General features: G+C 37.5%; 1 protein-coding gene across 1 annotated transcript in view; it reads right to left on the bottom strand.

Moving 5' to 3' along the window:
* adgra1b (adhesion G protein-coupled receptor A1b) overlaps positions 1-27,500 on the bottom strand; it is a 160,439-nt gene that overhangs the window by 95,452 nt on the left and 37,487 nt on the right. The window contains exons 8-12 of the mRNA XM_079635790.1: positions 23,777-23,941; positions 21,756-21,951; positions 18,124-18,273; positions 6,808-6,969; positions 4,936-5,130 (exon numbers count right to left, since the gene is read on the bottom strand). Of these exons, the coding sequence (XP_079491916.1) occupies positions 4,936-5,130; positions 6,808-6,969; positions 18,124-18,273; positions 21,756-21,951; positions 23,777-23,941 (868 nt within the window). The remainder of the gene's footprint in view (positions 1-4,935; positions 5,131-6,807; positions 6,970-18,123; positions 18,274-21,755; positions 21,952-23,776; positions 23,942-27,500) is intronic.

The raw sequence follows: 27,500 nt of genomic DNA, 5'->3' as shown, positions 1-27,500 counted from the left end.
ACACACAGCCGGAAAATAAAGTCCTGATCAAAATATATTCCAAATAGAAGGCAGCGGGTCGTTCACTTGCTAGTGTGCACTAGGGCAGAATGATGATCAACTAACCGGATCCTGAGACCGATACACACACGAGATCCGCCTCCAGCGGTCATGTGGTTTACAGTGAACTTCAGTGTTGCTCCTCATTAGACCAATGTCCTGCGTTCTGCTCCATCACGAGCTCGACTCAACACACACTTTAAGGGTTAGCTCACCCAAACATGAAAACTCTGTCAGTAATTACTCTTTTTTTTGTTATTAAATCTGAGAGTGTCTCACTCCTTCATAGGCTTCTATTGTAATTGAAACTTGCCGGCCCAGAAAGTTAGTAAAGACAATGTTTAAAGGGGTCATGACATGAGAAACCACATTTGCCTTGATCTTTTGGTATATAAGAGATCTTTGTACCATTAAAACGTCCTGCAAGTTTCATAGCTTAAGACGTCCTCCCCATTATAAACGAATCATTTATTTAATCAAGCTCTAAATACAGCTCGTTCTGGATCCATGGTAAGAAGTGACGTCACGGTGCGAAGTGACGTACCAGCGTTTGCATATGACCGCCTCCAGCACAAGACAACTACGCTCATTTCGTATCATTGTCGCGCCCGCGCGCCTCACAAGTGTTCAGTCGACGGACAGCGAGTGGGTCTGTGTACAGGGAGATTACGACGCCGCAGATGTGCTGTTCCTGGCTGTGGACAAACAACATCTGTGAATACGCTGCGAAAGATCCAGTCGTCAGGGGAAAATGGATGCACTTTTTTTTTTTGCGGACGTCTCAGTCACGGCAGTGTTAGTTTAAGCGTTTGTTCTGTACATTTGAAGGATGACTGTTTTGAGAACAAATCCCAAAATGATGCTGGCTTTGCCAGAAAACTGTTGCTCAAAGATAAGTCCGTGCCGACTATTCTGGGCTCAACAACGACGACGCAAACTGTAAGTAATGTATTTAAAACTTTAAACTACTTTTTAAATACGCTGAATCCGCAAATGTTCTGGCTGGGGGCGTTAATAATTGATGCATAGGCACTGACGTTAGCCAATCATAACAGTGGGCGTTAACACTGAACTCTTAAAGGGGAAACACCCCCAAAACAGACTGTGTGACTCAGAGGATGAGAAACAGGGAAAAGGTCATAAATCACTACATTTAAAAAAAAAATTTTTTTTTAAACTATAGTAATACTATAATTGCACCTAAGGGAACATAAAAAAAAAAAAAAAAAAAACATGTCATGACCCCTTTAAAATAGTCCAAGTAATAATAATAATACATTTTATTTATAGGCGCCTTACATGACACTCAAGGACACTTTACAAACACAATAAAACAGTCAATAGTAATCAAATACTCATTGTTAAAACCTTGGAGACCATTAGAAAAAAAATAAAAAAAAATCACATAAAAGCCTGCCGGAAAAGATGGTCTTAAGGCGAGATTTAAAAACATGGAGACTACCACTGTTTTGCACATAAATAAGGAGCTGCATGACTAAAAGCTCGGGACCTCAAAGAAGTAGTGCGAGTTCTAGAGGGAACAAGTGTGAGTGAAGAAGATGATCTTAAAATTCGTGAAGGAGTATAGATATGAAGATGGTCTAATAAATATGAAGGGGCAAGGTTATTGAGTACTTTGTAAGTAAGAAGAAGAATTTAAAAATTGATACGATATTTTACCGGGAGCCAGTGCAAGTGTTGTAATATTGGAGTAATATGTTCAGCTAGGGGAGTTCTGCTGATGATTCGAGCAGCCGAGTTCTGTACTAGTTGGAGTTTGTTAAGTAATTTAGAAGGCAATCCAAACAGAAGACTGTTGGAGAAATCTATACGGGACGTAACTAGAGCATAGACAAGAATTGCCGTGCTCTTTACTGAGAGAGCCGGACGAAGTCGATTGATATTGCGTATGTGAAAATAAGCAGAGCGAATGACACTGTTTATGTGTGCTTTAAATAATAGAGTACTGTCAAAAATAACCCTCAGACTTGTAACTTGTTTAGATACGGAGACCGGTAAGTTGTCAATATTCACAGATGAACATGTAGATTTCAACAGATTGTTTTTTGAGCCAACTAAAAGAATTGGAGTTAAGTTTAAGAAAATTTTACGTAAACCATTCTTTAATCTCTGCCAAACAATCGGACAGGACAATTGGAGGAAAATTAGCGGAAGTGTTAGAGGACAAATAAAGCTGGGTATCGTCAGCATACAGGTGGAATTGAACACCAAATTTCCTAAAAATATGACCAAGGGGTAGAAGATAAATGATAAATAAAAGAGGACCTAATACTGAGCCCTGTGGGACACCTGTATTGACATATGAGGGTTTTGAGCAAAACTGCTTCAACTGTACGAATTGTGTAAGACCCGTAAAGTATGATTGAAACCAGTGCAACATAATGCTGTGTGAAACAGTATCAAATGCTGCACTTAAATCAAGCAGAATTAGTATAGTTAAAAGACCAGAGTCAGCAGCTAGCAATAGGTCATTGGAGATCTTAACTAGTGCAGTCTCAACACTATGATAAGGACGAAACCCAGATTGAAATTGCTCGTACAGACCATTATGAGACAGATGATTCCGGACTTGAACTGCAACGAACCTTTCCAACATTTTAGAAAGGAAAGGAAGAGTTGAGATGGGACGAAAATGATCAAGGTTACTTGGCTCAGCCCCCGTTTTTTTAAGTAGAGGAATTATTACAGCACTTTTCAATTGAGATGGAACAATTCCAGAAGTCAGTGACGAGTGTATAATTTCAGTGATTAAAGAAGAAGGCAAGCAGGCTTTAACCAAGTGACTACAGCGGCTCAACCTTAAGTTTATCAAGCGACGAGAATACTTTTTGTGCGCAAAAATAACAACTTTATTCAACTCTTGATGTTCTTCTGTGTGTTCCTCTGAGTGAGTTCATGTAGTGTAACAGCGCAGCGCTTCTGGGTTGTACGTCAGAACGGAGGCTCACTATTGGCCGACGCTGGTCATGTGTGTGATGCTGGCCAATAGTGAGCCTCCGTTCTGGCTATTTGGTCGAGATACAACTATTTGAAAATCTGAGGAAAATCTAAAAAATCTAAACATTGAGAAAATCTCCTTTAAAGTTGTGCATTTATGTTCACGATTGTGCTGCATTCACTCACAAAAATACATGTTTTATATATTTACGGTAGGAAATTTACTAAATATCTTCATGGAACATGATCTTAATATCCTCATGATTTTTGGCATTAAAGAAAAATGGATAATTTTGACCCATACAATGTATAGTTGGCTATTGCCACAGATATACCCGTGTGGCTCCAGACTGGGTTTGTGATCCAGAGTCACATATATGCATGAAGAAAATCTAAATTTATATTTATATACACATATAAATATGCATGTAGAGTCCTTCTCATCAATGAAAGCAGATGAAAAATACTGAAGACTCAATGATCTCGCTCTCAGGGCGGATACAAACCTTCGTCCAATCAAATGCTGTCTCGAATAAGAATGCCCCCCCCCCTCAGTTATAAATCTGACTGGCAGAGTTAGTGATAAACCAGTTCTTGGCTGGGAATTAAACTAAAGTTTAAAATACATTAATATAGAAAGAAAAACGGTTCTTCTAACCATTTGACCAGAGAGACAAAGACATTAACTTCTCATTTAACCGTGTGAATAAAATATGAAATATTTAAAAACAATATTTATAATTTAAAATGTCTAATTATAAAATTGTGAAACATTATAAAAACATTTAAAGAAAACATTTCCTCATTGAAGTATTTAGGGAATCATAATTAGATTATTTAATTAAAAGTAGGCTATTTCAAATGTGTCAATTATTAATAATTTTAAGGCAAGACACTAGGTGAACAGGGTAAAACGTTTAAATGTGCAAATGAGGCATTAACTACTTAAATATGCATATATTTCGAGAGCAGAAATCTGAACATTGGATGAAGCCAGATTTGAAAAAAATAAGACATATTAGAGTGTAAGGTTTTTACAGAGGGGATTTTGAAAAAAAAAAAATCAGAAAATATTGTCAACAGACAGAAAACATTTTAGTTATATAAACCAGATGAATGATAAATGAATGAACCTTCAGAAAGTTTGGTGTGTGTGTGTGTGTGTGTGTGTGTGTGTGTGTGTGTGTGTGTGTGTGTGTGTGTGTGTGTGTGTGTGTGTGTGTGTGTGTGTGTGTGTGTGTGTGTGTGTGTGTGTGTGTGTGTGTAATGGAGATTTCTGACTCAAACTCACCGCCTTTACATTGAATATATACAGATGCAAATTAATCAAATGCAATAAAATAAAAACTTTGGAAGTTTTCTTTCCACTAGTCTGAAAGTAGACATTGTAATGAAAGCAGAATAAACCAGTGCATGAAAAAAACATAAAGTGTTGCTTGCCTTAATTCAAGTAAATTGGACTGAATAACTAGTTCACTGGTTTTTGCTTTTGCTTTTCTTACTTAGTATTTTTGTCTTGTTTCCAGTCCAAATATCTAAAACTTCTTAAATCAAGATGCATTTACTAGATGAGTAAAATGACAAGATATTATGTCTTGTTTTTCAGGGGGAATTAATCAATATTAAGTGAGTTTTTGCGTAAAACAAGCAAAATTATCTCCCAAAAAATTATCTTAATTCAAACAGAAACAAGATTATTTTTCTCACCACATTTGCAGATCATTTTGCTTGTTTTAAGCAAAAACTCACTTCAGTTTGATTAATTCCCCTGGAAAACATTCTACTTCTTTAGTAAATGCATCTTGATTTAAGAATTTTTAGATATTTGGACTGGAAACAAGTAAGAAAAGCATTATTGCAGTGTACTGGGTCCAAAAACCAGTTATTCTGTCCGATTTACTTGATTTATGTACAGTGTTGGTCAGTGTTGACTCTCACCTGGTTGAGCTGACCCATGGGTGAGCCGGAGACATTCACCGTGTGACATCTGAAGTTGAGCAGGGTGTGTGTGTGCTGTGGTGCGCGCTCGTCGTGACCCGGTTCGGCCACCGGGGGCAGTAGAGTCACCGTACACAGCAAACCCATGAGAGTCGGTGGGACCATCAGAGCCTCCAGAGCGATGTTAGCAGAAACCTGCACACACACACACACACACACACACACACGTTACGCGACCTACTTTCCTCACACTAATTGCTCGTTGGAAAATAAACATCATTCATTGTACGAGTGAGTCAAGGACTGATTATGAAAATGTATAAAGACTAAACAAAGACTCCATTAACGATCCGAGTCTGTAGCCTACATTATCAGAACAATAACAGACCAGAAGCCCAGAAATGGTGATAATTACGTCAATATTTACAGCGTTAGAGTAGAAACCCACCTGAGATACAGACAGCATGTACAGTATTAGTCATCAGATTAACAAGCGTTAGGATCCCACGGCCCACAATGCATCAGGGAATAAATCAGCGGCGCACAAACCCCTTTTCATTAGTGTTTAATGAGCAAATCTCAAGAGGAAGTCATGCCAATTCACTAAATAAATGTTTTTTTAATCAAAAGAAGCATGCATTCCATGCATAATATTGTTTTGCAGCTTAAATTGGCTATATATACATATATTCCGGCTTTTTTTAAAGTGCATCTTTTTCTCAAATCAATCAATTGAATGTGTTTTGTATGTAAGCTTAATAAATAAAAATAACTGTGACTTTTTACCTCGCAATTCTGACTTGATTTCTCGCACTTGTATCTAAACTCAGAGAAATAAAGTGAGAATTGTGGGATACAAACTCGCAAACGTGAGAAGAAATAATGATATTGAACATATAAACTGCTGACGGCAGGATCCACTGCACTGCAAAACTGCTTTTCTTACTTTTTTCTGGTCCAAATATCTAAAATTTCTTAAATCAAGAAGCATTAAAAATAGTTTAGTGTACTTAGATTTTGTAATGTTTTTGAAAGAAGTATATAATACATAAGTATATAATACAGTAACAACAGTAATATTGTGAAATATTGAAGCATTTACTAGATAAGTAAAATGACATAATAAATTCTATTTCTATTATTAAATTAATAGTTTTGAAAAAAAAAGAAAAAAAACATAAATATAAACTATTTTTATTAATACTTTTAGTTACTGAATGAAATATAAGTAAATATTCTAAATATATCTAGATATATTTCTATTAATATTCCTCCGAGCTTTTGCAATGCATTCTGGGATTCTCCATAAAGGAAGTATGTGATGCTGAATTTTTCAAAATGAGACTAAAATTATAGAATATTTACCTCTATTATTAAATTCTTAAATTCTATTATTAAACGATTGTTTTCTGATTTAAAAAAAATCTAAATTAAGTACATTTTTACTTAAAACAAGCAAAATGATCTGCCAATGGTGTAAGAAGAAAAAAAACTCCATTGGCAGATAATTCTGCTTGTTTTAAGTAAAAACTCACTTCATTTAGATTTTTCTTTTCTTTTCAGAAAACAAGATATCATACTTATCTAGTAAATGCTTCTTGATTTAAGAAATTTTTGATATTTGGACTGGAAACAAGACAAAAATACTAAGTAAGAAAAGCATTTTTTTGTTTCTATTTACAGCATGTTTTTGGAGCGTTGAGAATTGTAGCCAATCACAGAGCTGTTTGTTGAGCGTGTGAACGCAATGGCCAACCAGAGTTTGTTCAGCTCGCAAATGGTCTTGTTATAACCAACAAAGCATGAATCCATGATTGTGTTTTTCCCATGTATCCTGAAATCTGTCGGAATGAAAGCCGGTGTGAGCTTCACCTTTGAGATTGCGGTGTTGTTGGTGTTGAGCGCGAGATCTGCGATCCGCTCCACGCACTGGACGATCCGTGTGCACGCGCGAGCTTCATTCTGAGCCATCCACAGAACGTGTTCCTCCGCCTGCATCATGTCACTGGCCATGCCGAACACACACTCTCCCAACTACAGAGAAACACACATCACAGTCAGTGGACACACGTTGTTTGAGCGTGAAAAGGGAGTTATTCTCTATATAATTAGGCGCGTTTCCATTACAGATCTGCACAAAACTTTTGCGATTTTTTCTAAATGTCGACAAAAAACTATCAGTGTTTCCATTAGCTGATGTTATGCGACTAAAACTAAATTTTTTCCTCTCGCGAGTCATTCCAGAAATCATGGCGACGGATGTTGGAAGGTTTCTGTATATCCCAGACACCGCACTGGCCATTATTATTAAGGGGGAGGGGGGAAATGCCCTTTTCACAAGATGTAAAATAAATCTCTGATGTCCCCAGAGTGTGTGTGTGAAGTTTTAGCTCAAAATACCCCACAGATATTTTTATATATCATGTTAAAGTGTCACTTTTTGCGGGTGTGCAAAAACACGCCGGTTTGTGTCTGTCCCTTTAAATGCAAATGAGCTGCTGCTCCCGGCAGAGGGGGCGGAGCTTCAAGAGCTTGTGTGTGTTAGCAGCTGCGATTACCTCACACACACACACACACTAAACTGACAGAAACTGTTCTGCCTTTAATGTTAAACCGGAGTCAGACAAAGATGGAGAGACTCCAGAAGAAGTGACACATGTAGAAGAACAGGACGTCTCTGATTGGTTAGTTGATGAGTTTATGTTGCTGATGTGGAGTTAATATCTTCAATTAGCATATTCTGTCATGATAATCTATAAATCGCTCGTATAGGAACTGTTGTGAGATGCACAGAGTGACTTTCTATTGCATGTGAAAAGATGGATGCTAAAGTTTGAGCGGATCACAAATGTGCAGAGATGCAGTAACAAAGTACATTTACTTGAGTATAATTTTTTCTGGAAACTTTTACTTTAACTTCACTACATTTGAAAGACAAATATCGTACTTTTTACTCCACTACATTTCATTGTTTTGGAGAACACTATCTTATAGATCACAGTAAGACGAATATATTCATATTAAAAGCCAAAAACTGGGAACAGCCGTTTGTGTGTCCGAAACCATTGTGGACGTTATTGAGTGACTTATTCAATCCCACGACTGGAACTGTGTTATAGAAATACATGATATTGATATGAGTGCAGGCAGAGATTCAGAGGCATAAGGTACTGTAAATATTACATGCAACAATAATAAAACAATGCATTGACATTTACTTTTATACTTAAGTACTTTTAAAAACGAGTTCTTCTGTACTTTTACTGAAGTAAAAATCTGTCTTTACAACTTTTACTTGTAACGGAGTAATATTTGACCAGTAGTATCTGTACTTTTACTCAAGTAAGGAAGTGTGTACTTTGTCCACCTCTGCAAATGTGCTCGACTACAGCAACTCTTCCTCTTCTCAACATGGACTGTGTGTTCAGGGGGCGGGGCTTATGTGTTCAGGGGGCGGGGCTTATGTAAATTTTAGGGTTGGTGATGTCACTAACCCGGGAGGAATGTCGTGTAGTTCCTACCAGCCGTTTGTTGTAGTCCTTTTCTTTAAAAGCAAATATCTCCCTTTGCTCTGAACTTTGAGCGTTGTAACTTTGCAGATGTTGTTGATGATCCAACAGCAACATTACACACTAACTACAGTTAGAAAACACAACATTACACACTAACTACAGTTAGAAAACACAACATTACACACTAACTACAGCTAGAAAACACAACATTACACACTAACTACAGTTAGAAAACACAACATTACACACTAACTACAGTTAGAAAACACAACATTACACACTAACTACAGTTAGAAAACACAACATTACACACTAACTACAGTTAGAAAACACAACATTACACACTAACTACAGTTAGACAACACAACATTACACACTAACTACAGTTAGACAACACAACATTACACACTAACTACAGTTAGAAAACACATTACACACTAACTACAGTTAGACAACACAACATTACACACTAACTACAGTTAGAAAACACAACATTACACACTAACTACAGTTAGAAAACACAACATTACACACTAACTACAGTTAGAAAACACAACATTACACACTAACTACAGTTAGAAAACACAACATTACACACTAACTACAGTTAGAAAACACAACATTACACACTAACTACAGTTAGAAAACACAACATTACACACTAACTACAGTTAGAAAACACAACATTACACACTAACTAAAGTTAGAAAACACAACATTACACACTAACTACAGCTAGAAAACACTACATTACACACTAACTACAGTTAGAAAACACAACATTACACACTAACTAAAGTTAGAAAACACAACATTACACACTAACTACAGTTAGAAAACACAACATTACACACTAACTACAGTTAGAAAACACAACATTACACACTAACTACAGTTAGAAAACACAACATTACACACTAACTACAGTTAGAAAACACAACATTACACACTAACTACAGTTAGAAAACACAACATTACACACTAACTACAGTTAGAAAACACAACATTACACACTAACTAAAGTTAGAAAACACAACATTACACACTAACTACAGCTAGAAAACACAACATTACACACTAACTACAGTTAGACAACACAACATTACACACTAACTACAGTTAGAAAACACAACATTACACACTAACTACAGTTAGAAAACACAACATTACACACTAACTACAGTTAGAAAACACAACATTACACACTCACTACAGTTAGACAACACAACATTACACACTAACTACAGTTAGAAAACACAACATTACACACTAACTACAGTTAGAAAACACAACATTACACACTAACTACAGTTAGAAAACACAACATTACACACTAACTACAGTTAGAAAACACAACATTACACACTAACTACAGTTAGAAAACACAACATTACACACTAACTACAGTTAGAAAACACAACATTACACACTAACTACAGTTAGAAAACACAACATTACACACTAACTACAGTTAGAAAACACAACATTACACACTAACTACAGTTAGAAAACACAACATTACACACTAACTACAGTTAGAAAACACAACATTACACACTAACTAAAGTTAGAAAACACAACATTACACACTAACTACAGCTAGAAAACACAACATTACACACTAACTACAGTTAGACAACACAACATTACACACTAACTACAGTTAGAAAACACAACATTACACACTAACTACAGTTAGAAAACACAACATTACACACTCACTACAGTTAGAAAACACAACATTACACACTCACTACAGTTAGAAAACACAACATTACACACTAACTACAGTTAGACAACACAACATTACACACTAACTACAGTTAGAAAACACAACACTACACACTAACTACAGCTAGAAAACACAACATTACACACTAACTACAGTTAGACAACACAACATTACACACTAACTACAGTTAGAAAACACAACATTACACACTAACTACAGTTAGAAAACACAACATTACACACTCACTACAGTTAGAAAACACAACATTACACACTAACTAAAGTTAGAAAACACAACATTACACACTAACTACAGCTAGAAAACACAACATTACACACTAACTACAGTTAGACAACACAACATTACACACTAACTACAGTTAGAAAACACAACATTACACACTAACTACAGTTAGAAAACACAACATTACACACTCACTACAGTTAGAAAACACAACATTACACACTCACTACAGTTAGAAAACACAACATTACACACTAACTACAGTTAGACAACACAACATTACACACTAACTACAGTTAGAAAACACAACACTACACACTAACTACAGCTAGAAAACACAACATTACACACTAACTACAGTTAGACAACACAACATTACACACTAACTACAGTTAGAAAACACAACATTACACACTAACTACAGTTAGAAAACACAACATTACACACTCACTACAGTTAGAAAACACAACATTACACACTCACTACAGTTAGAAAACACAACATTACACACTAACTACAGTTAGAAAACACAACATTACACACTAACTACAGTTAGAAAACACAACATTACACACTAACTACAGTTAGAAAACACAACATTACACACTAACTACAGTTAGACAACACAACATTACACACTAACTACAGTTAGAAAACACAACATTACACACTCACTACAGTTAGAAAACACAACATTACACACTAACTACAGTTAGAAAACACAACATTACACACTAACTACAGTTAGAAAACACAACATTACACACTAACTACAGTTAGAAAACACAACATTACACACTAACTACAGTTAGAAAACACAACATTACACACTAACTACAGTTAGAAAACACAACATTACACACTAACTACAGTTAGAAAACACAACATTACACACTAACTACAGTTAGACAACACAACATTACACACTAACTACAGTTAGAGAACACAACATTACACACTAACTACAGTTAGAAAACACAACATTACACACTAACTACAGTTAGAAAACACAACATTACACACTAACTACAGTTAGAAAACACAACATTACACACTAACTACAGTTAGAAAACACAACATTACACACTAACTAAAGTTAGAAAACACAACATTACACACTAACTACAGTTAGAAAACACAACATTACACACTAACTACAGTTAGAAAACACAACATTACACACTAACTACAGTTAGAAAATACAACATTACACACTAACTACAGTTAGAAAACACATTACACACTAACTACAGTTAGAAAACAACATTACACACTAACTACAGTTAGAAAACACAACATTACACACTAACTACAGTTAGAAAACACAACATTACACACTAACTACAGTTAGAAAACACAACATTACACACTAACTACAGTTAGAAAATACAACATTACACACTAACTAAAGTTAGAAAACACAACATTACACACTAACTACAGTTAGAAAACACAACATTACACACTAACTACAGTTAGAAAACACAACATTACACACTAACTACAGTTAGAAAACACAACATTACACACTAACTAAAGTTAGAAAACACAACATTACACACTAACTAAAGTTAGAAAACACAACATTACACACTAACTACAGTTAGAAAACACAACATTACACACTAACTACAGTTAGAAAACACAACATTACACACTAACTACAGTTAGAAAACACAACATTACACACTAACTACAGTTAGAAAATACAACATTACACACTAACTACAGTTAGAAAACACAACATTACACACTAACTACAGTTAGAAAACACAACATTACACACTAACTACAGTTAGAAAACACAACATTACACACTAACTACAGTTAGAAAACACAACATTACACACTAACTACAGTTAGAAAACACAACATTACACACTAACTACAGTTAGAAAACACAACATTACACACTAACTACAGTTAGAAAACACAACATTACACACTAACTACAGTTAGAAAACACAACATTACACACTAACTACAGTTAGAAAAGTCAAATCATGATCAACCACTCCTTTAATGTAAGGAGACATGTGTGTGTTATCTAATCATTAATGTCGAGTAAAAAAAGCGGCTCATATGAAGAGTTTCTGCTTCGAGGTCTTGATTGTGGCGTATCTTTGTGGTTTAGAATCCAGTATTCCTGTAATTATTTTGTCTTTTATGAGTTTAATAAAGAACTCTGTCTCGTCTTCTGTCCAAACACACCGCGTCCTCTACGTCAGGCGACTGTAAACTCACAAAAACTGTTTCCATTGCAGTTTTGTGAAATATTAATGATAAACCTCCTCATGCGAGCGTAAAAACTTTTTTGCGATAAATGGGAGCTTTTGCGCAATTGACGTGTTTCCATTGGGCGTATTTTCAATTCGCAATTTCAATTTGCGCAATTTTTCAAGGGTAATGGAAACGCGGCTAGTGTCAGTGTTTCTGAACTCCTGAAACGCCTCCATTGTAGTCTTGAGTTTCTTCCGGGAACACGTCACATTGGCATTTTGATAAATTAAAGACTTAATATCGTCAGTCATTCTTCTTCTCCAGTAAATGTATCTTGATTTAAGAATGTTTAGATATTTGTGCTGGAAAACGAGACAAAAATACTTCGGAAGAACAGCATTTTTTGCATCACATGCACAGTTAATCTCCATCTTGAACAAGCCATCAAACACTATAAGAGCTTTGCGATCCGTGATGAAGAGTCTCTATAGCAGAACTGAGGGTTAGATCTCATTTACTTGAATAAAGAGGCAATATTCACAGTTCTTACGTGACCTTGAAGCCCTAAAATGACATCTGAACCATGACTGGAATATATTACAGTAACTTTGACTTTAAGCTCTGACTATAAGCAGTGAGTTCGTATTAAACCTGAGTGCGCTTCACACACAGTTAAAGTCATGTTCTGTTTTTATTCACCTATAAAGCAGCTTTGTGCTAATCATATTCAACACGGAGCTGGAGATTCGGCTCTTCACGCAACATCTTAAACAAAAGCATCAACATTTCAGCCTCAAGCTTTCTCTAAGTACATGTGCATTGTTGCTTTCCAAAGGGTTTGATTCCCTGTCAATGCACATACTTGTAAAATGTAAACTTTAAATGCATAAGCTCTTGCATTCAAATGTTTGCATACTTGTGGTGAAGTGTGTGTCTGGCCTGAAGGGCACATATGGAAGGAACAGCTCTTCTTCTGTTGTGTAATTAATACAAATTTCCCCAAAGCGAGTCTGTTTTCTCATTCACACCCTCCAAAAGCTCTTCTGGCGGAGGCTGCCAGTGTTATTAAAATGCTAAACGTGTTCACTGAACATGTGTACATAACACTTAAAGCTGAAAATAGCTGATAACAATGTGCAGTGACTCAAATTGCACCTAAATTGCACAGTAGCAGAGCGCCGCGTCAATGACAGCCGAGCAAAACACACACACACACGCACACACACACACACATGCACGCACACACACACGCACACGCACAGACACGCACACACGCACACACACACACACACACACGCACACACACACACATACACACGCATACACACACACACACACATCACTGCAAAAAGGGATTTCAGGCCTACGTTTAAGATTTATGTATTTGAATTGCATTTAAAATTTCAATTAATTTCCATGGATTAAACAGTTTTAACATAAACAAACTAATAAATGTAATGGGATGCATATTTCTCAGTCGTGCATAAATGAAGTAGGTCAGATTTCTACACTCAAAAAATCAAGGCATTGTTTATTATTAATTATATGCAACTGTTATTTTCATATTTTCAAAAAGTGCTTAAAATCCGCATTAATCTGTTCGTTGTGAAAAAAAAAAATTCAGGTAAAGTATGAACATGGTTCAAATATGGCTAGTTGTGGAACAAGCAATAGGATTTTTTGTATTTAAAGCACATTCAGATTATTAGTACTTTTGCAGAAATATGACCTCCTTCATTTAAGAGACTGACAAATATGCAACATTTATTAGTTTATGTTAAAACTGTGTAATCCAAATGCATGGAAATGTTATATGCAATTCAAATAGATAAATATTTTTCCAGTGTAAAAGTATCTAAACATTTTTAAATCAAAATACATTTACAGGAGATGCAAAATCGCAAAAAATTAAAACAAATTCTGAAAATAAAAATTAAGTGATTTTAAATTAATTGATAATTATACAAATTAAGTGAGTACTTAAATCAAGAATAAAAAAGTCATTCAAGAGCTTGTTCATTACCTCACACACACACACACACACACACACACACACACACACACACACACACACACACACACACACACACACACGCACACGCACACGCACTGAAAATATCAAAACCCTTTAGCCTTTTATGTTCAAACCGCAGTCAGAAAGATGGAGAGACTCGAGAAGAAGTGACGACATGTAGAAGAACAGGACATTTCTGAATGGTTAGTTAATGAATTTATGTAGATTATGTGTAGTTATCTTCTAGTCATTGATTAGCATATCCATCATGATCATCTATAAATCGTGTTCAGGGGGCGGGGTTTATGTAAATTTTAGGGTTGGTGATGTCACTAACCTCGTGTAGTTCCTACCAGCCTAACTTTGAAAAAAATAATAATAATCTAAAAGACAAGTATTTTCTTGTAAATCTATTTATTTTTCTAGCCAAGTTTGTTGTACACAAGTGTAAATTTTTGTCTGTTAAACCACTTTTTATTATTTTTTGTAATGACCTGAAATATTATTTGGGTACTATCTCTTCTTCCAACAATGCCAAAGCTTTAAAGTCAGTTACATTATGCACAATATATAATATTTATGCTTTTTTATAATGAAAATATAAGTGACTCGAGGCATTTCTATTTCTCTTGAATTTATTTTTTTATTATATGTTACCCCTGGCTCATTTTATGTATTTATTTTTATTATTTTGTTATTATTACTTTATTTTTGTATTACTTTATAACTCTATATTAGTGTTGTTCTTGTAGATGAAACTGTATTTGCTGTCATGTTTATAAAAATAAAATAAAAATCTACGAGACAAACGCAACTAAACATCTCTTCGTGTGATTCAAAAAGCGAATAAATGCAGGATTCAAGTAAAAAAATAAAAAAATAAAAAAAATAAACGGTTCCTACCAGCCGTTTGTTGTAGTTCTTAAAAAACGATTTATTTAAAAGCAAATATTTCCCTTTGCTCTGAACTTTGAGCGTTGTAACTTTGCAGATGTTGTTTATGATCAAACATAACATTACACACTAACTACAGTTAGACAACACAACATTACACACTAACTACAGTTATAAAACACAACATTACACACCAACTACAGTTAGAAAACACAACATTACACACCAACTACAGTTATAAAACACAACATTACACACTAACTACAGTTAGAAAACACAACATTACACACTAACTACAGTTAGAAAACACAACATTACACACCAACTACAGTTAGAAAACACAACATTACACACTAACTACAGTTAGAAAACACAACATTACACACCAACTACAGTTAGAAAACACAACATTACACACTAACTACAGTTAGACAACACAACATTACACACTAACTACAGTTAGAAAACACAACATTACACACTAACTACAGTTAGAAAACACAACATTACACACTAACTACAGTTAGACAACACAACATTATACACTAACTACAGTTAGACAACACAACATTACACACTAACTACAGTTAGACAACACAACATTACACACTAACTACAGTTAGACAACACAACATTACACACTAACTACAGTTAGACAACACAACATTATACACTAACTACAGTTAGACAACACAACATTATACACTAACTACAGTTAGACAACACAACATTACACACTAACTACAGTTAGACAACACAACATTACACACTAACTACAGTTAGACAACACAACATTACACACTAACTACAGTTAGACAACACAACATTACACACTAACTAAAGTTAGACAACACAACATTACACACTAACTACAGTTAGAAAACACAACATTACACACTAACTACAGTTAGACAACACAACATTACACACTAACTACAGTTAGACAACACAACATTACACACTAACTACAGTTAGACAACACAACATTACACACTAACTACAGTTAGACAACACAACATTACACACTAACTACAGTTAGACAACACAACATTACACACTAACTACAGTTAGAAAACACAACATTACACACTAACTACAGTTAGAAAACACAACATTACACACTAACTACAGTTAGAAAACACAACATTACACACTCACTACAGTTAGAAAACACAACATTACACACTAACTACAGTTAGACAACACAACATTACACACTAACTACAGTTAGAAAACACAACATTACACACTAACTACAGTTAGAAAACACAACATTACACACTAACTACAGTTAGAAAACACAACATTACACACTAACTACAGTTAGACAACACAACATTACACACTAACTACAGTTAGACAACACAACATTACACACTAACTACAGTTAGAAAACACAACATTACACACTAACTACAGTTAGACAACACAACATTACACACTAACTACAGTTAGACAACACAACATTACACACTAACTACAGTTAGACAACACAACATTACACACTAACTACAGTTAGAAAACACAACATTACACACTAACTACAGTTAGAAAACACAACATTACACACTCACTACAGTTAGAAAACACAACATTACACACTAACTACAGTTAGACAACACAACATTACACACTAACTACAGTTAGAAAACACAACATTACACACTAACTACAGTTAGAAAACACAACATTACACACTAACTACAGTTAGAAAACACAACATTACACACTAACTACAGTTAGACAACACAACATTACACACTAACTACAGTTAGACAACACAACATTACACACTAACTACAGTTAGAAAACACAACATTACACACTAACTACAGTTAGACAACACAACATTACACACTAACTACAGTTAGACAACACAACATTACACACTAACTACAGTTAGACAACACAACATTACACACTAACTACAGTTAGACAACACAACATTACACACTAACTACAGTTAGAAAACACAACATTACACACTAACTACAGTTAGAAAACACAACATTACACACTAACTACAGTTAGAAAACACAACATTACACACTAACTACAGTTAGAAAACACAACATTACACACTAACTACAGTTAGACAACACAACATTACACACTAACTACAGTTAGAAAACACAACATTACACACTAACTACAGTTAGAAAACACAACATTACACACTAACTACAGTTAGACAACACAACATTACACACTAACTACAGTTAGACAACACAACATTACACACTAACTACAGTTAGAAAACACAACATTACACACTAACTACAGTTAGAAAACACAACATTACACACTAACTACAGTTAGAAAACACAACATTACACACTAACTACAGTTAGAAAACACAACATTACACACTAACTACAGTTAGACAACACAACATTACACACTAACTACAGTTAGACAACACAACATTACACACTCACTACAGTTAAAAAAGTCAAATCATGATCAACCACCGCTTTAAACGTTCATAGATTTTGATCTGTGCTGACTGACTGAACACAGTCAGAATCCTGATGGATTAAACTGGCCGAGGCATTATGGGATGCGATTCTCACCTCTCTGACATCATCCACCAGGCGTGTGAGTCTTTCTATCAGGTGAGTGACAAATATGACATCCATCATGTCTCCGAACAGCGCCGCCCTGCTGGTGAGAGAGGACAGATGCTGCGCCACCCTCAGCGCGCTGGACACGTTCACTGGTATCTGAGTGTACATCGGAGAGAGAGAGAGTTAGAGAAGCACAGCTGAGGAAATATGAACTGTTTTCAACATCTGATAATAATCATAAATGTTTCTTGATCATCAGATCATCATATTATCCTGATTTCTGAAGGATCATGTGACACTGAAGACTGGAGTAATGATGATAAATTCAGTTTTGATCACAGGAATAAATTACACTTTACTGTATATTCACATAGAAATCACTGATGATTTACATTATAATAATATTTCACTTTTTTTATCAAATAAATGCAGCCTTGATGAGCAGAAGAGACTCTATATTTGAGAGCTATTACATTTTTTAAATATATGTAATTTCATATAAACAAGATTATTATATTACAATGATTGATTGACATGTTTTTGCTGTAATTGTATATTTATGAATTTTAGTGTACACATCATTTGGTGTATGTATGTATATTTAAAGGTACAATATGCAAGATTTTCTACCGCTAGAGGGCGCTACATTCCAAACACCAGCGGCGTAGCTTGATGACGATGTGAAGGAGCGAGGGATGATGGGAACTGTCGTTTTTAACTCCACCGTGGATGTAAATCGAAAAATCATGTTCATGGATGAGGTAAAGTTCTATTTTTATAAATGTTGCGTTTAATGACATGCTTTTATTTCATTAAAATTAATTAACCGCAAGAAAAGTAAGGTTTAACACTAAATTGGTTATCATAGATGTTACTGTATTTGTCGAACTCATTGTTGTGATAACGCTGCGCAGTTTTACGTGTTCTAAACAATTGTTGTAAAAGTGTATTCGAACACACACATCATTTGCCAAAAGACGGATTAATCTTTATGTATAACACATGCTATATTTATTTACATGGCAATAAACACCAGACGTGATAAACAATGTCAATAAACTAAACACAAGCCTAAAGCAATAATACTTTCCTTACATAAACATAACTATTACCGAATGCTACATTTGGAATATATAACATTGACCCGTACGTTTATGGGACTTGTGTTTGTCGACAGAACCGGCTGCAATCGGTGAAGAATAATTGTGTTCATAACGACTGCGCGACACAAGCTAACGTTTGTTGCTTGATAGACGCTACAACTACAACTTCAGCATGTGTCCAGGACTCGCGCAGTGCGAGCGGACACCGAGGCTAACTGTACGTTCACACCGACGCCGTGAGATTCGGGGACTCTCTGGCGCTCTGACGTAGATTTTAGAATGCGTGATTTTTTTCTTCTTTTATTTAAAGGAGCCGCAAAGCAAATAAGAACTGAACATAAATCAGTATCCTATTTTGTGCAGACTGGCTACACGTAGGGTATAAGTTAACCTATTAAAATCTTTTAAATGTGAAAGTAACAAAACACCAACAATTTCAGATACCTTTTACATTCGTCGTTCTTTTTATTAATGTCCCTGTATGTAAACAGGGACACGTCGTACAATAATGGGAAACCCGCAACAGAAATAATGAACTTTTCCTCCATTTTGTTTAGGAACTAATGTGAACCAAAGTTTACAGGATTGTGTTCTCTGTTATCCTCTCAGACGGAGGACTTCTACATTCCGATTGGTTGCCGCTGTTTGCCGTCGAACCGCGTCATAGCTTATTACCATAAAGTTGACAAATTTCAACTCTTCTCGCCGTCCAAGACGCGCCGCGCCGCCCTCGCCCTCGCTCGCCGCCGGCTCTCATTGAAAATGAATGGCTTCCGGCCAATTTGATGCTCTCGCCGCCGGCGGTGTGAACGTACAGTAACACGGATATGACGCATTGACTGGCGACTCCTTTACCCCCGCTCACCCCCCCCCCCCCCCCCCCCCCGCTTCCTCGGTTAAAATCGACATTTTCTCACGATTTAAAAATAGTTGGAAACATTTGGGATATTGTAAGTAATCAACTTCACAAAATATATAACACTGGCCTTGTGATTTTGGGATATTTTAATGCACAAATATTACATATTGTACCTTTAAGTTAAAATATGCATATTTAAGTCGACTCTTTGAATTAAAGAATGAATGAATGAATAAATGACTCTTTTATTAGATGCATTGCAGTTAAAGCTTCTATAAATCAGCATTGGTAAGCAGAAGAGACACACACAAATTCACAAATTGCTCTCAAATTCTACGAGTTCAAACCTGTGTTTTGGCTGCTGGGATTGTGTGTGAGATTATTGCATGTTGTCTGGCACACCAAAGTCCGAAGACACTTAAAATACTAATTGTAAAGATTATTGAGACGTGAGGAATTAAAAAGAGGGCCTGAGCCAATCAAATCTCAAAGAATCCCTCGGTTCTCAGGCTCCAGAACACAAGCGGTGCAGTAAATCAAGGTCCCGTTGAACATCTGCTCAGTGTAATCAGGTGTGTGTCGTGCTGAGGTGCTTCCAGCAGATAACGGCCCTCCAGCGACAGCTTACGAGTCCACTCGCGATGATGATGATGATGATGATGATGATGATCAGAGACTACGAAAGACTCGAGTGTGACTTTTTTTTGTTTTTCACACTAACATAAAAACTACGGAGCCCCTAAAGGGACCTTTTACATGACTTTCACATGCTCACGAGAAACTATCGCGTCACATGTGAAAGTCTGTATTTTTTGTTTTGCAAAGGTCCCTTTAGGGGCTCCGTAAAAAACAGATATTCCATTTTGTTTTTTGTTTTTTTAGACAGAGATTACATAAGTTACATGAATCACGTTACATAGGCCTATTTTCAGTTAAAAATGGCGAAATTGGACAGACGTTTATTAGTTTGCCTGATTAGTTTGAACAGCTGTCAAATATGAAATGTTTCGTTTAGCTACTTACCGGTACATCTTTTCTCGCACTTGAGCATAAACTACTGACGCGCTCAGCCGCTTCTGTGAACATAAAGCCCGCCTACTTTAATTTGATTGGTCATCTCAATTATTCTGACATTGACGGGCAGTGACGGACCAATGAGGCTCAGATGAAAACACACACACACACACACCCACCCTGTCCTCTGTTTCTGACGTAATTAAAAATCAAATATTTTTCTCCTCCGCGGTATAAATTTTTTTTTTGGGGGGGGGAGGGGGTCAAATGCAACTGTCTCCAATATTGGGGGGGGGACACGTACCCCCCGGTTCCTACGCCCTTGGACAGAGTTGACAACCGTACAAAGTCTCATGCCATTTTGGACAAAGAGACATTTTTATTTTATTTTAGCAAAAGTCATTTGTGGGACAAAAAGACCCGGAGGCCGGGTAAGGGTTAAATTATTACATTGTTTAAATTAATACATTTTTCGCTAACTGTGATTTTGTATATGTGCATTTCTGAAATGCATAACTTAGACAGTTTCCTCTGATGACAGATCACTCTAAACTGTGATGTGGACTGTAAAGCTGTGAAGCTGCTGTGAAACGATGTGTGTTGAGAAAAGCGATATAGAAATAAATGTGCATTGAATTGAATGATGACGAAGGTTTACTGACCTGTGTGAGTTCATGCAGGCTGCGTGTGAACTGGTTTGCGTATGAGCACTGGTTATAGTCATGCTCCGCCCACCGGCCCGACTGGCCACACCTCCGCCACGCCCTCTTCTCCTGAGGGGCGGGGCTAGGGGCGGAGCTAACGCTGGCCACCGCACACGGCAGGAACGCCAGGAAACCAGACAACGTCTTCGGCCACCTGAGAAAAACAACACAGTCTGAACTCTTTTCACTGACCGCATGTTTGAAGTCATGAATCCGCTGGTGTTTCTGTGATTTTTAGTGGATTTATGATCAACATCATCCGTTAACTATCATGTTTAACTCTTCATATATTGAAACGTTTTTGCCAAATGTTTTGTTTGTAAAGTGTGTTTGAGCATCTTTCTTTACAATAAATGGCACTGGCTGTGATATTTTGCAATAAAACAAAATAACATTCAGATATTTTACACTACTGTTCAAAAGTTTGGGGTCGTGAACATTTTTAATATGTTTTTTGAAAGAATTATCTTATGCTCATTTATTTGATCAAGAATGGTATGATGGGTGGTTGCCAGGGTGTTGCTACGTGGTTGCCAGGGTGTTGCTATGTGGTTGCCAGGGTGTGCTGGGTAATTGCAAGAGTGTTGCTAAGTGGATTCTAGGGTATGCTGGGTGGTTGCCAGGGTGTTGCTATGTGGTTGCCAGGGTGTTGCTATGTGGTTGCCAGGGTATGCTGGGTGATTGCAAGGGTGTTGCTAGGTGGTTACCAGGGAGTTGCTATGTGGCTGCTAGGTTGTGTCAGGTGGTTTCCAGGGTGTGCAATGTGTTTGCAAGGATGTTGCTTTGCGGTTACTAGGGTGTTGCTATGCTAGATGGTTGACCTTAAACTTTTGCAACGACAGTGCAGGTGTGACTTAAGCGTCTTTCCGAGTTTCACACAACACTTGAGGTTTGTGAAGATAAACAGTGTCCATTTGCTGTCGTCAAGTGAAGCACAAATGCTCAGTAATAAAATGACACTAATTCCTCTGGTAACAACACTGATTTTCCAGCCCATTACAGACGTGTCCTGCACAGACACAGAACATGAAGCTATAGAAGCACCAACCAGAGAACTGACATTAAAATACAACAGAGGAGAAAAGAGGCGCTGATGCATCACAACCACAGTGAAGTGATTTTTAAGTAACGGCGTCTGTGTGTGACGTTGCTGACGGTTGGCTGGGCTTCTGTAGTTGCGGCTTGTGTGTGTGTGTGTGTGTGTGTGTGTGTGTGTGTGTGTGTGTGTGTGTGTGTGTGTGTGTGTGTGTGTGTGTGTGTGTGTGTGTGCGTGTGTGCTGTTAGGGTGTTAGGGTGTTCCTGAGTACTTTTTAAGAAATGCTGGTGGTTTGCAAGGATGTTGCTATGCGGTTACTATGTTGCAAGGGTGTTTCTATGAGGTTGCTAGGGTGTGCTAGATGGTTGCTAGGCGTGCTAGGTATTTGCTTAGGTGTTGCTGTGTGGCTGCGCGGGTGTGCTAGGTGGTTGCCAGGGTGTGCTAGGAGTTTGCAAGAGTGTTGCTATGTGGTTGCTAGGATGTGCAAGGTGGTTGCCTGGGTGTGCTAGGTGTTTGCTTAGGTGTTGCTATGTGGCTGTGCGGGTGTGTTAGGTGGTTGCCAGGGTGTCCTAGGAGTTTGCAAGAGTGTTGCTATGTGGTTACCAGAGTATGCTGGGTGGTTGCCAGGGTGTTGTTATGTGGCTGCTAGGGTGTTGCTATGTGGCTTCTAAGGTGTGTTAGGTGTTTGCAAAGGTGTTGCTATGTGGTTGCCAGGGTGTTCCTGTGTAGTTCTTAGTACGTGCAAGGTGTTTGCAAGGATGTTGCTATGCGGTTACAAGGCGTCAAGGGTGTTGCTAGGTGGTTGAATGATGTTGCTATGTGGCTGCTATGGTGTGTTAAGTGGTGCATCACAATCAAAGTGAAGTGATTTTTAAGTAACGGCGGTGTGTGTGTGTGTGTGTGTGTGTGTGTGTGTATGATGCTTCTGTAGCTGAAGACGAACCTGAATTCACCCTTGTTGCTATTGACCCTCTCGGCCGAACAGTACAGCGCCGTCGTCTCCAGAACCACAATCTCCATGCCGATTGAGCTGTTGCCACGGGAACTGGTCACGTGACACTGCCAATTACCGGAAACCCCCACATCAATGTTGGACAGGATGAGCTCGCTGTGAGACGAGGGTGAGACGACACTGAGTCACACTTGAACATGAGCAAGTTTAACAGAGTGAATCTCACACAAGCCAAATGAAACCTTATTGTGTTACTCAAATAACACTGACATTTATGATATTGAGCGCCGAAAAACACAAGACGAAGGTTATTCTGTTTCATTCACATTCAGCTCTGAATAATTAAAAGTTATTGTTGCTTGGTTCCTACAACATTTTCGAGGGAAACATTGAGGGATGCGAACGATCCATGCATGCAAACACTAGCAGAGGAATGGTAAGTGGCTCAGTGAGCGCGCTCAAATCTTTCACAGTAAAAATGATTAGAGGCTCAGAGAGAGAGACAGTCACTACTCAAGTCCGTAATCCCTCACACACACACACACACACACACACACACACACACACACACACACACACACACACACACACACACACACACACACACACACACAAACACACACACGCAAAAATAACTAGCCACAGTGTTTCTATGTGGTTGTTATGGTGTGCTAGGTGGTTCCAATGGTATTGCTATGTAGTTGCCTGGGTGTTGCTATGTGGTTGCCAGGGTGTTGCTATGTGGTTGCTATGGTGTTTCTACATGGCTTTTAAAGTGTGCTAGGTGGTTGCTAGGGTGTTTCTTGTTGGTTGTTAGGGTGTGCTAGGTGGTGCCCAGGGCACGCTATGTGTTTGCTGAGGTGTGTTAGTAAGTTGTAAGGGTTTGGCCATGTTGGTGCTAGGGTGCACAAGGTAGTTCCAATGGTGTTGTTAGGTGGTTGCCAGGGTGTTGCTAAGTGGCTGCTTACTGGCCCAACAAGATAAGACCCCACTTCAGACTCCCTATGATATATCTTTTTTTTTTGTACACATTTCACCATTAAAACAGATGACAAGCAACATGTCATAATTATAAAAGACATATTTCAGTTAAAATTAACAATTTTCTAGAGTTAATATCTAGAGTGCAAGGTTGCCCAGTTTAGTGCCTGTTTAGGAGAGGTAAAAAGCGGCATAAATGATCCTGATGTGCGGATGACGTCTGATTATGGCACATTATTCCTCTCTCTGCAGCAGTCCGGCAGCACTTAGATCCCTGATTAACGACCTCGGAGTCAGACCAGCACTAGAGACTGACCCATCTGTAGCGCATATGGCTCAGAGACCGCTTTGAAGAGAGAGTGTGTGTGTGTGTGTGTGTGTGTGTGTGTGTGTGTGTGTGTGTGTGTGTGTGTGTGTGTGCCTGTGGCGCGAAGCAAAGCTGAGCTTGTGCCTCGTTAAACTGACAACCACACGGCAAACATAACACAGTGCTCCCCCTACTGAGACAACAGTGATGCTCCACGCTCACGATACCACACAAGCAGAAATCAAGTCATTCAGGATTAGAACAACATGAGGGTGAGTAAAATCACAAATGTAATCTCCTTAATATTTCAATTATTGCTGCTAGACAAGAATAAAGTTCAATATAGGGCAGGCCGCATAGCAACAGCATTGCAAACAGCCACAACATATTAGCAACCACAGCTACACCGTGCCATTACCCACAACACATTTGGAACCACATAGCGACACCCTAGCAACCACCCAAAACACAAATGCAGCTGCATAGCAACACCCTGGCAACCACCCATAACATTTTAACCACAGGAACACCCTGGCAGTGGCAACCACACGTTAGAAACACACTGGTAACCACACACTACATTTGCAACCGCGTAGCAACACCCTGGAAACCATCCATAACATATTAGCAACACCCTGAAATCCACACACAACATATGCAACCACATAGCAACACCCTGGCAACCATCCATAACATATTAGCAACCACATCAACACCCTGGCAACCACAGACAACATATTAGCAACACCCTGGTAACCACACACAACATTTGCAACCACATAGTAACACCCTGGCAACCACTCAAAACACAATTGCAACCATGTAACAACACACTGGCACCCACCCATAACATATTAGCAACCACAGCAATGCCCTGGGAACCACACACAACATTTGCAACCGTATAGCAACACCCTGGCAACCGCCCAAAACACAATTGCAACCATACAGCAATACCCTGGCAACCACCCATAACAAATTAGCAACCACAACAACACCTTGACAACCACACACAACACATTAGTAACACCCTGGTAACCACACACAACATTTGCAACCACATAGCAACGCCCTGGCAACCACTCATAACATATTTGCAACCACATAGCAACACCTTGAAAACCACCCATAACATATTAGCAACCACAACAACACCCTGCCAACCACACACAACACATTAGCAACACCTAGGCAACCACACACAACATCCAATCGAATGCCAGTGAGTTTTGCATACAATACTCACATTTTCTTCAAAATAAAATGAAATTCTGTATGTGTCCGAGCAAGACCAGAACAAGCATCAATGAGAACACACACATACACACACACACACACACACACACACACACACACACACACACACACACACACACACACACACACACACACACACACACACACACACACACACACACACACACACACACACACACACAGTGACCTACATTCACACAATAAAGCTCTATTGTCCAGCCATCCACAATCGTCTCCAAATCGCTTCACTAGCAGCATTCACAATCATGCACTGATATTTCTCAATCTGAGGATAATAACAGGCCTGTGAATGTTGAAGTCGGGGGGGCTTCACTGATGAATATTTTAAAACCCAGAGCATGAAAATAGTTCTGCCCACTATAGAGACTCTTCCGGTCAGTATCGCTGGAGCCTGAACAACACGAGCAGGTAAACAAGCCTGAAATATTAATAAAACATTACACACTAAAAGCACACAAACACACTCAGAAACACTTTTTCATCACTCTAATAAAACTTTTAGTAGATCTGAAAGCAACTCATGCTATACATCTTATTGAGCTTTCTATTCATCAAAATATTAAGCAGCAAAACTGCTTTCAACACTGATAATATTCATAACTGTGTCTTGATCATCAGATCATCATATTATCCTGATTTCTGGAGGATCATGTGACACTGAAGACTGGAGTAATGATGATAAACTCAGCTTTGATCACAGGAATAAATTACACTTTACTGTATATTCACATAGAGAACTGATGATTTACATTATAATAATATTTCACTGTTTTTACTGTATTTTTGATCAAATAAATGCAGCATTGCTGAGCAGAAGAGACGTGTAGAGTATAGAGCAAAGTATATATTTATTATTAATATAATAATCATCTAAATAAACGTCTTCTGAAAGTTTCTACACTTTCAATTTTGAGAAATAAAACAATCATTTTAAACATTTACATTCTAAATTATTCAATAACGAGTTGAACATTTTCATATTTTTCTTCATTTTCAAGGTTGATATAAGCTTTGCCTCAGGTTTCATCTCAACTCTCGAGACTCGGATTATTCCATCATAAAATCCTCAATGTTCCTCTAAAGGTTGAACAAACACTGTGTGCTTATGGAGTCTGAGGCGCCATTAGAACACGAAGATGAAGTGAAATC

The sequence above is a fragment of the Phoxinus phoxinus genome, assembly GCF_949152265.1.
Source record: "Phoxinus phoxinus genome assembly, chromosome: 14".
NCBI classification, from domain to species: Eukaryota; Metazoa; Chordata; class Actinopteri; order Cypriniformes; family Leuciscidae; genus Phoxinus; species Phoxinus phoxinus.
The sequence above is the reverse complement of the archived record's forward strand: the minus strand, read 5'-3'. Positions and strand labels throughout refer to the sequence as shown.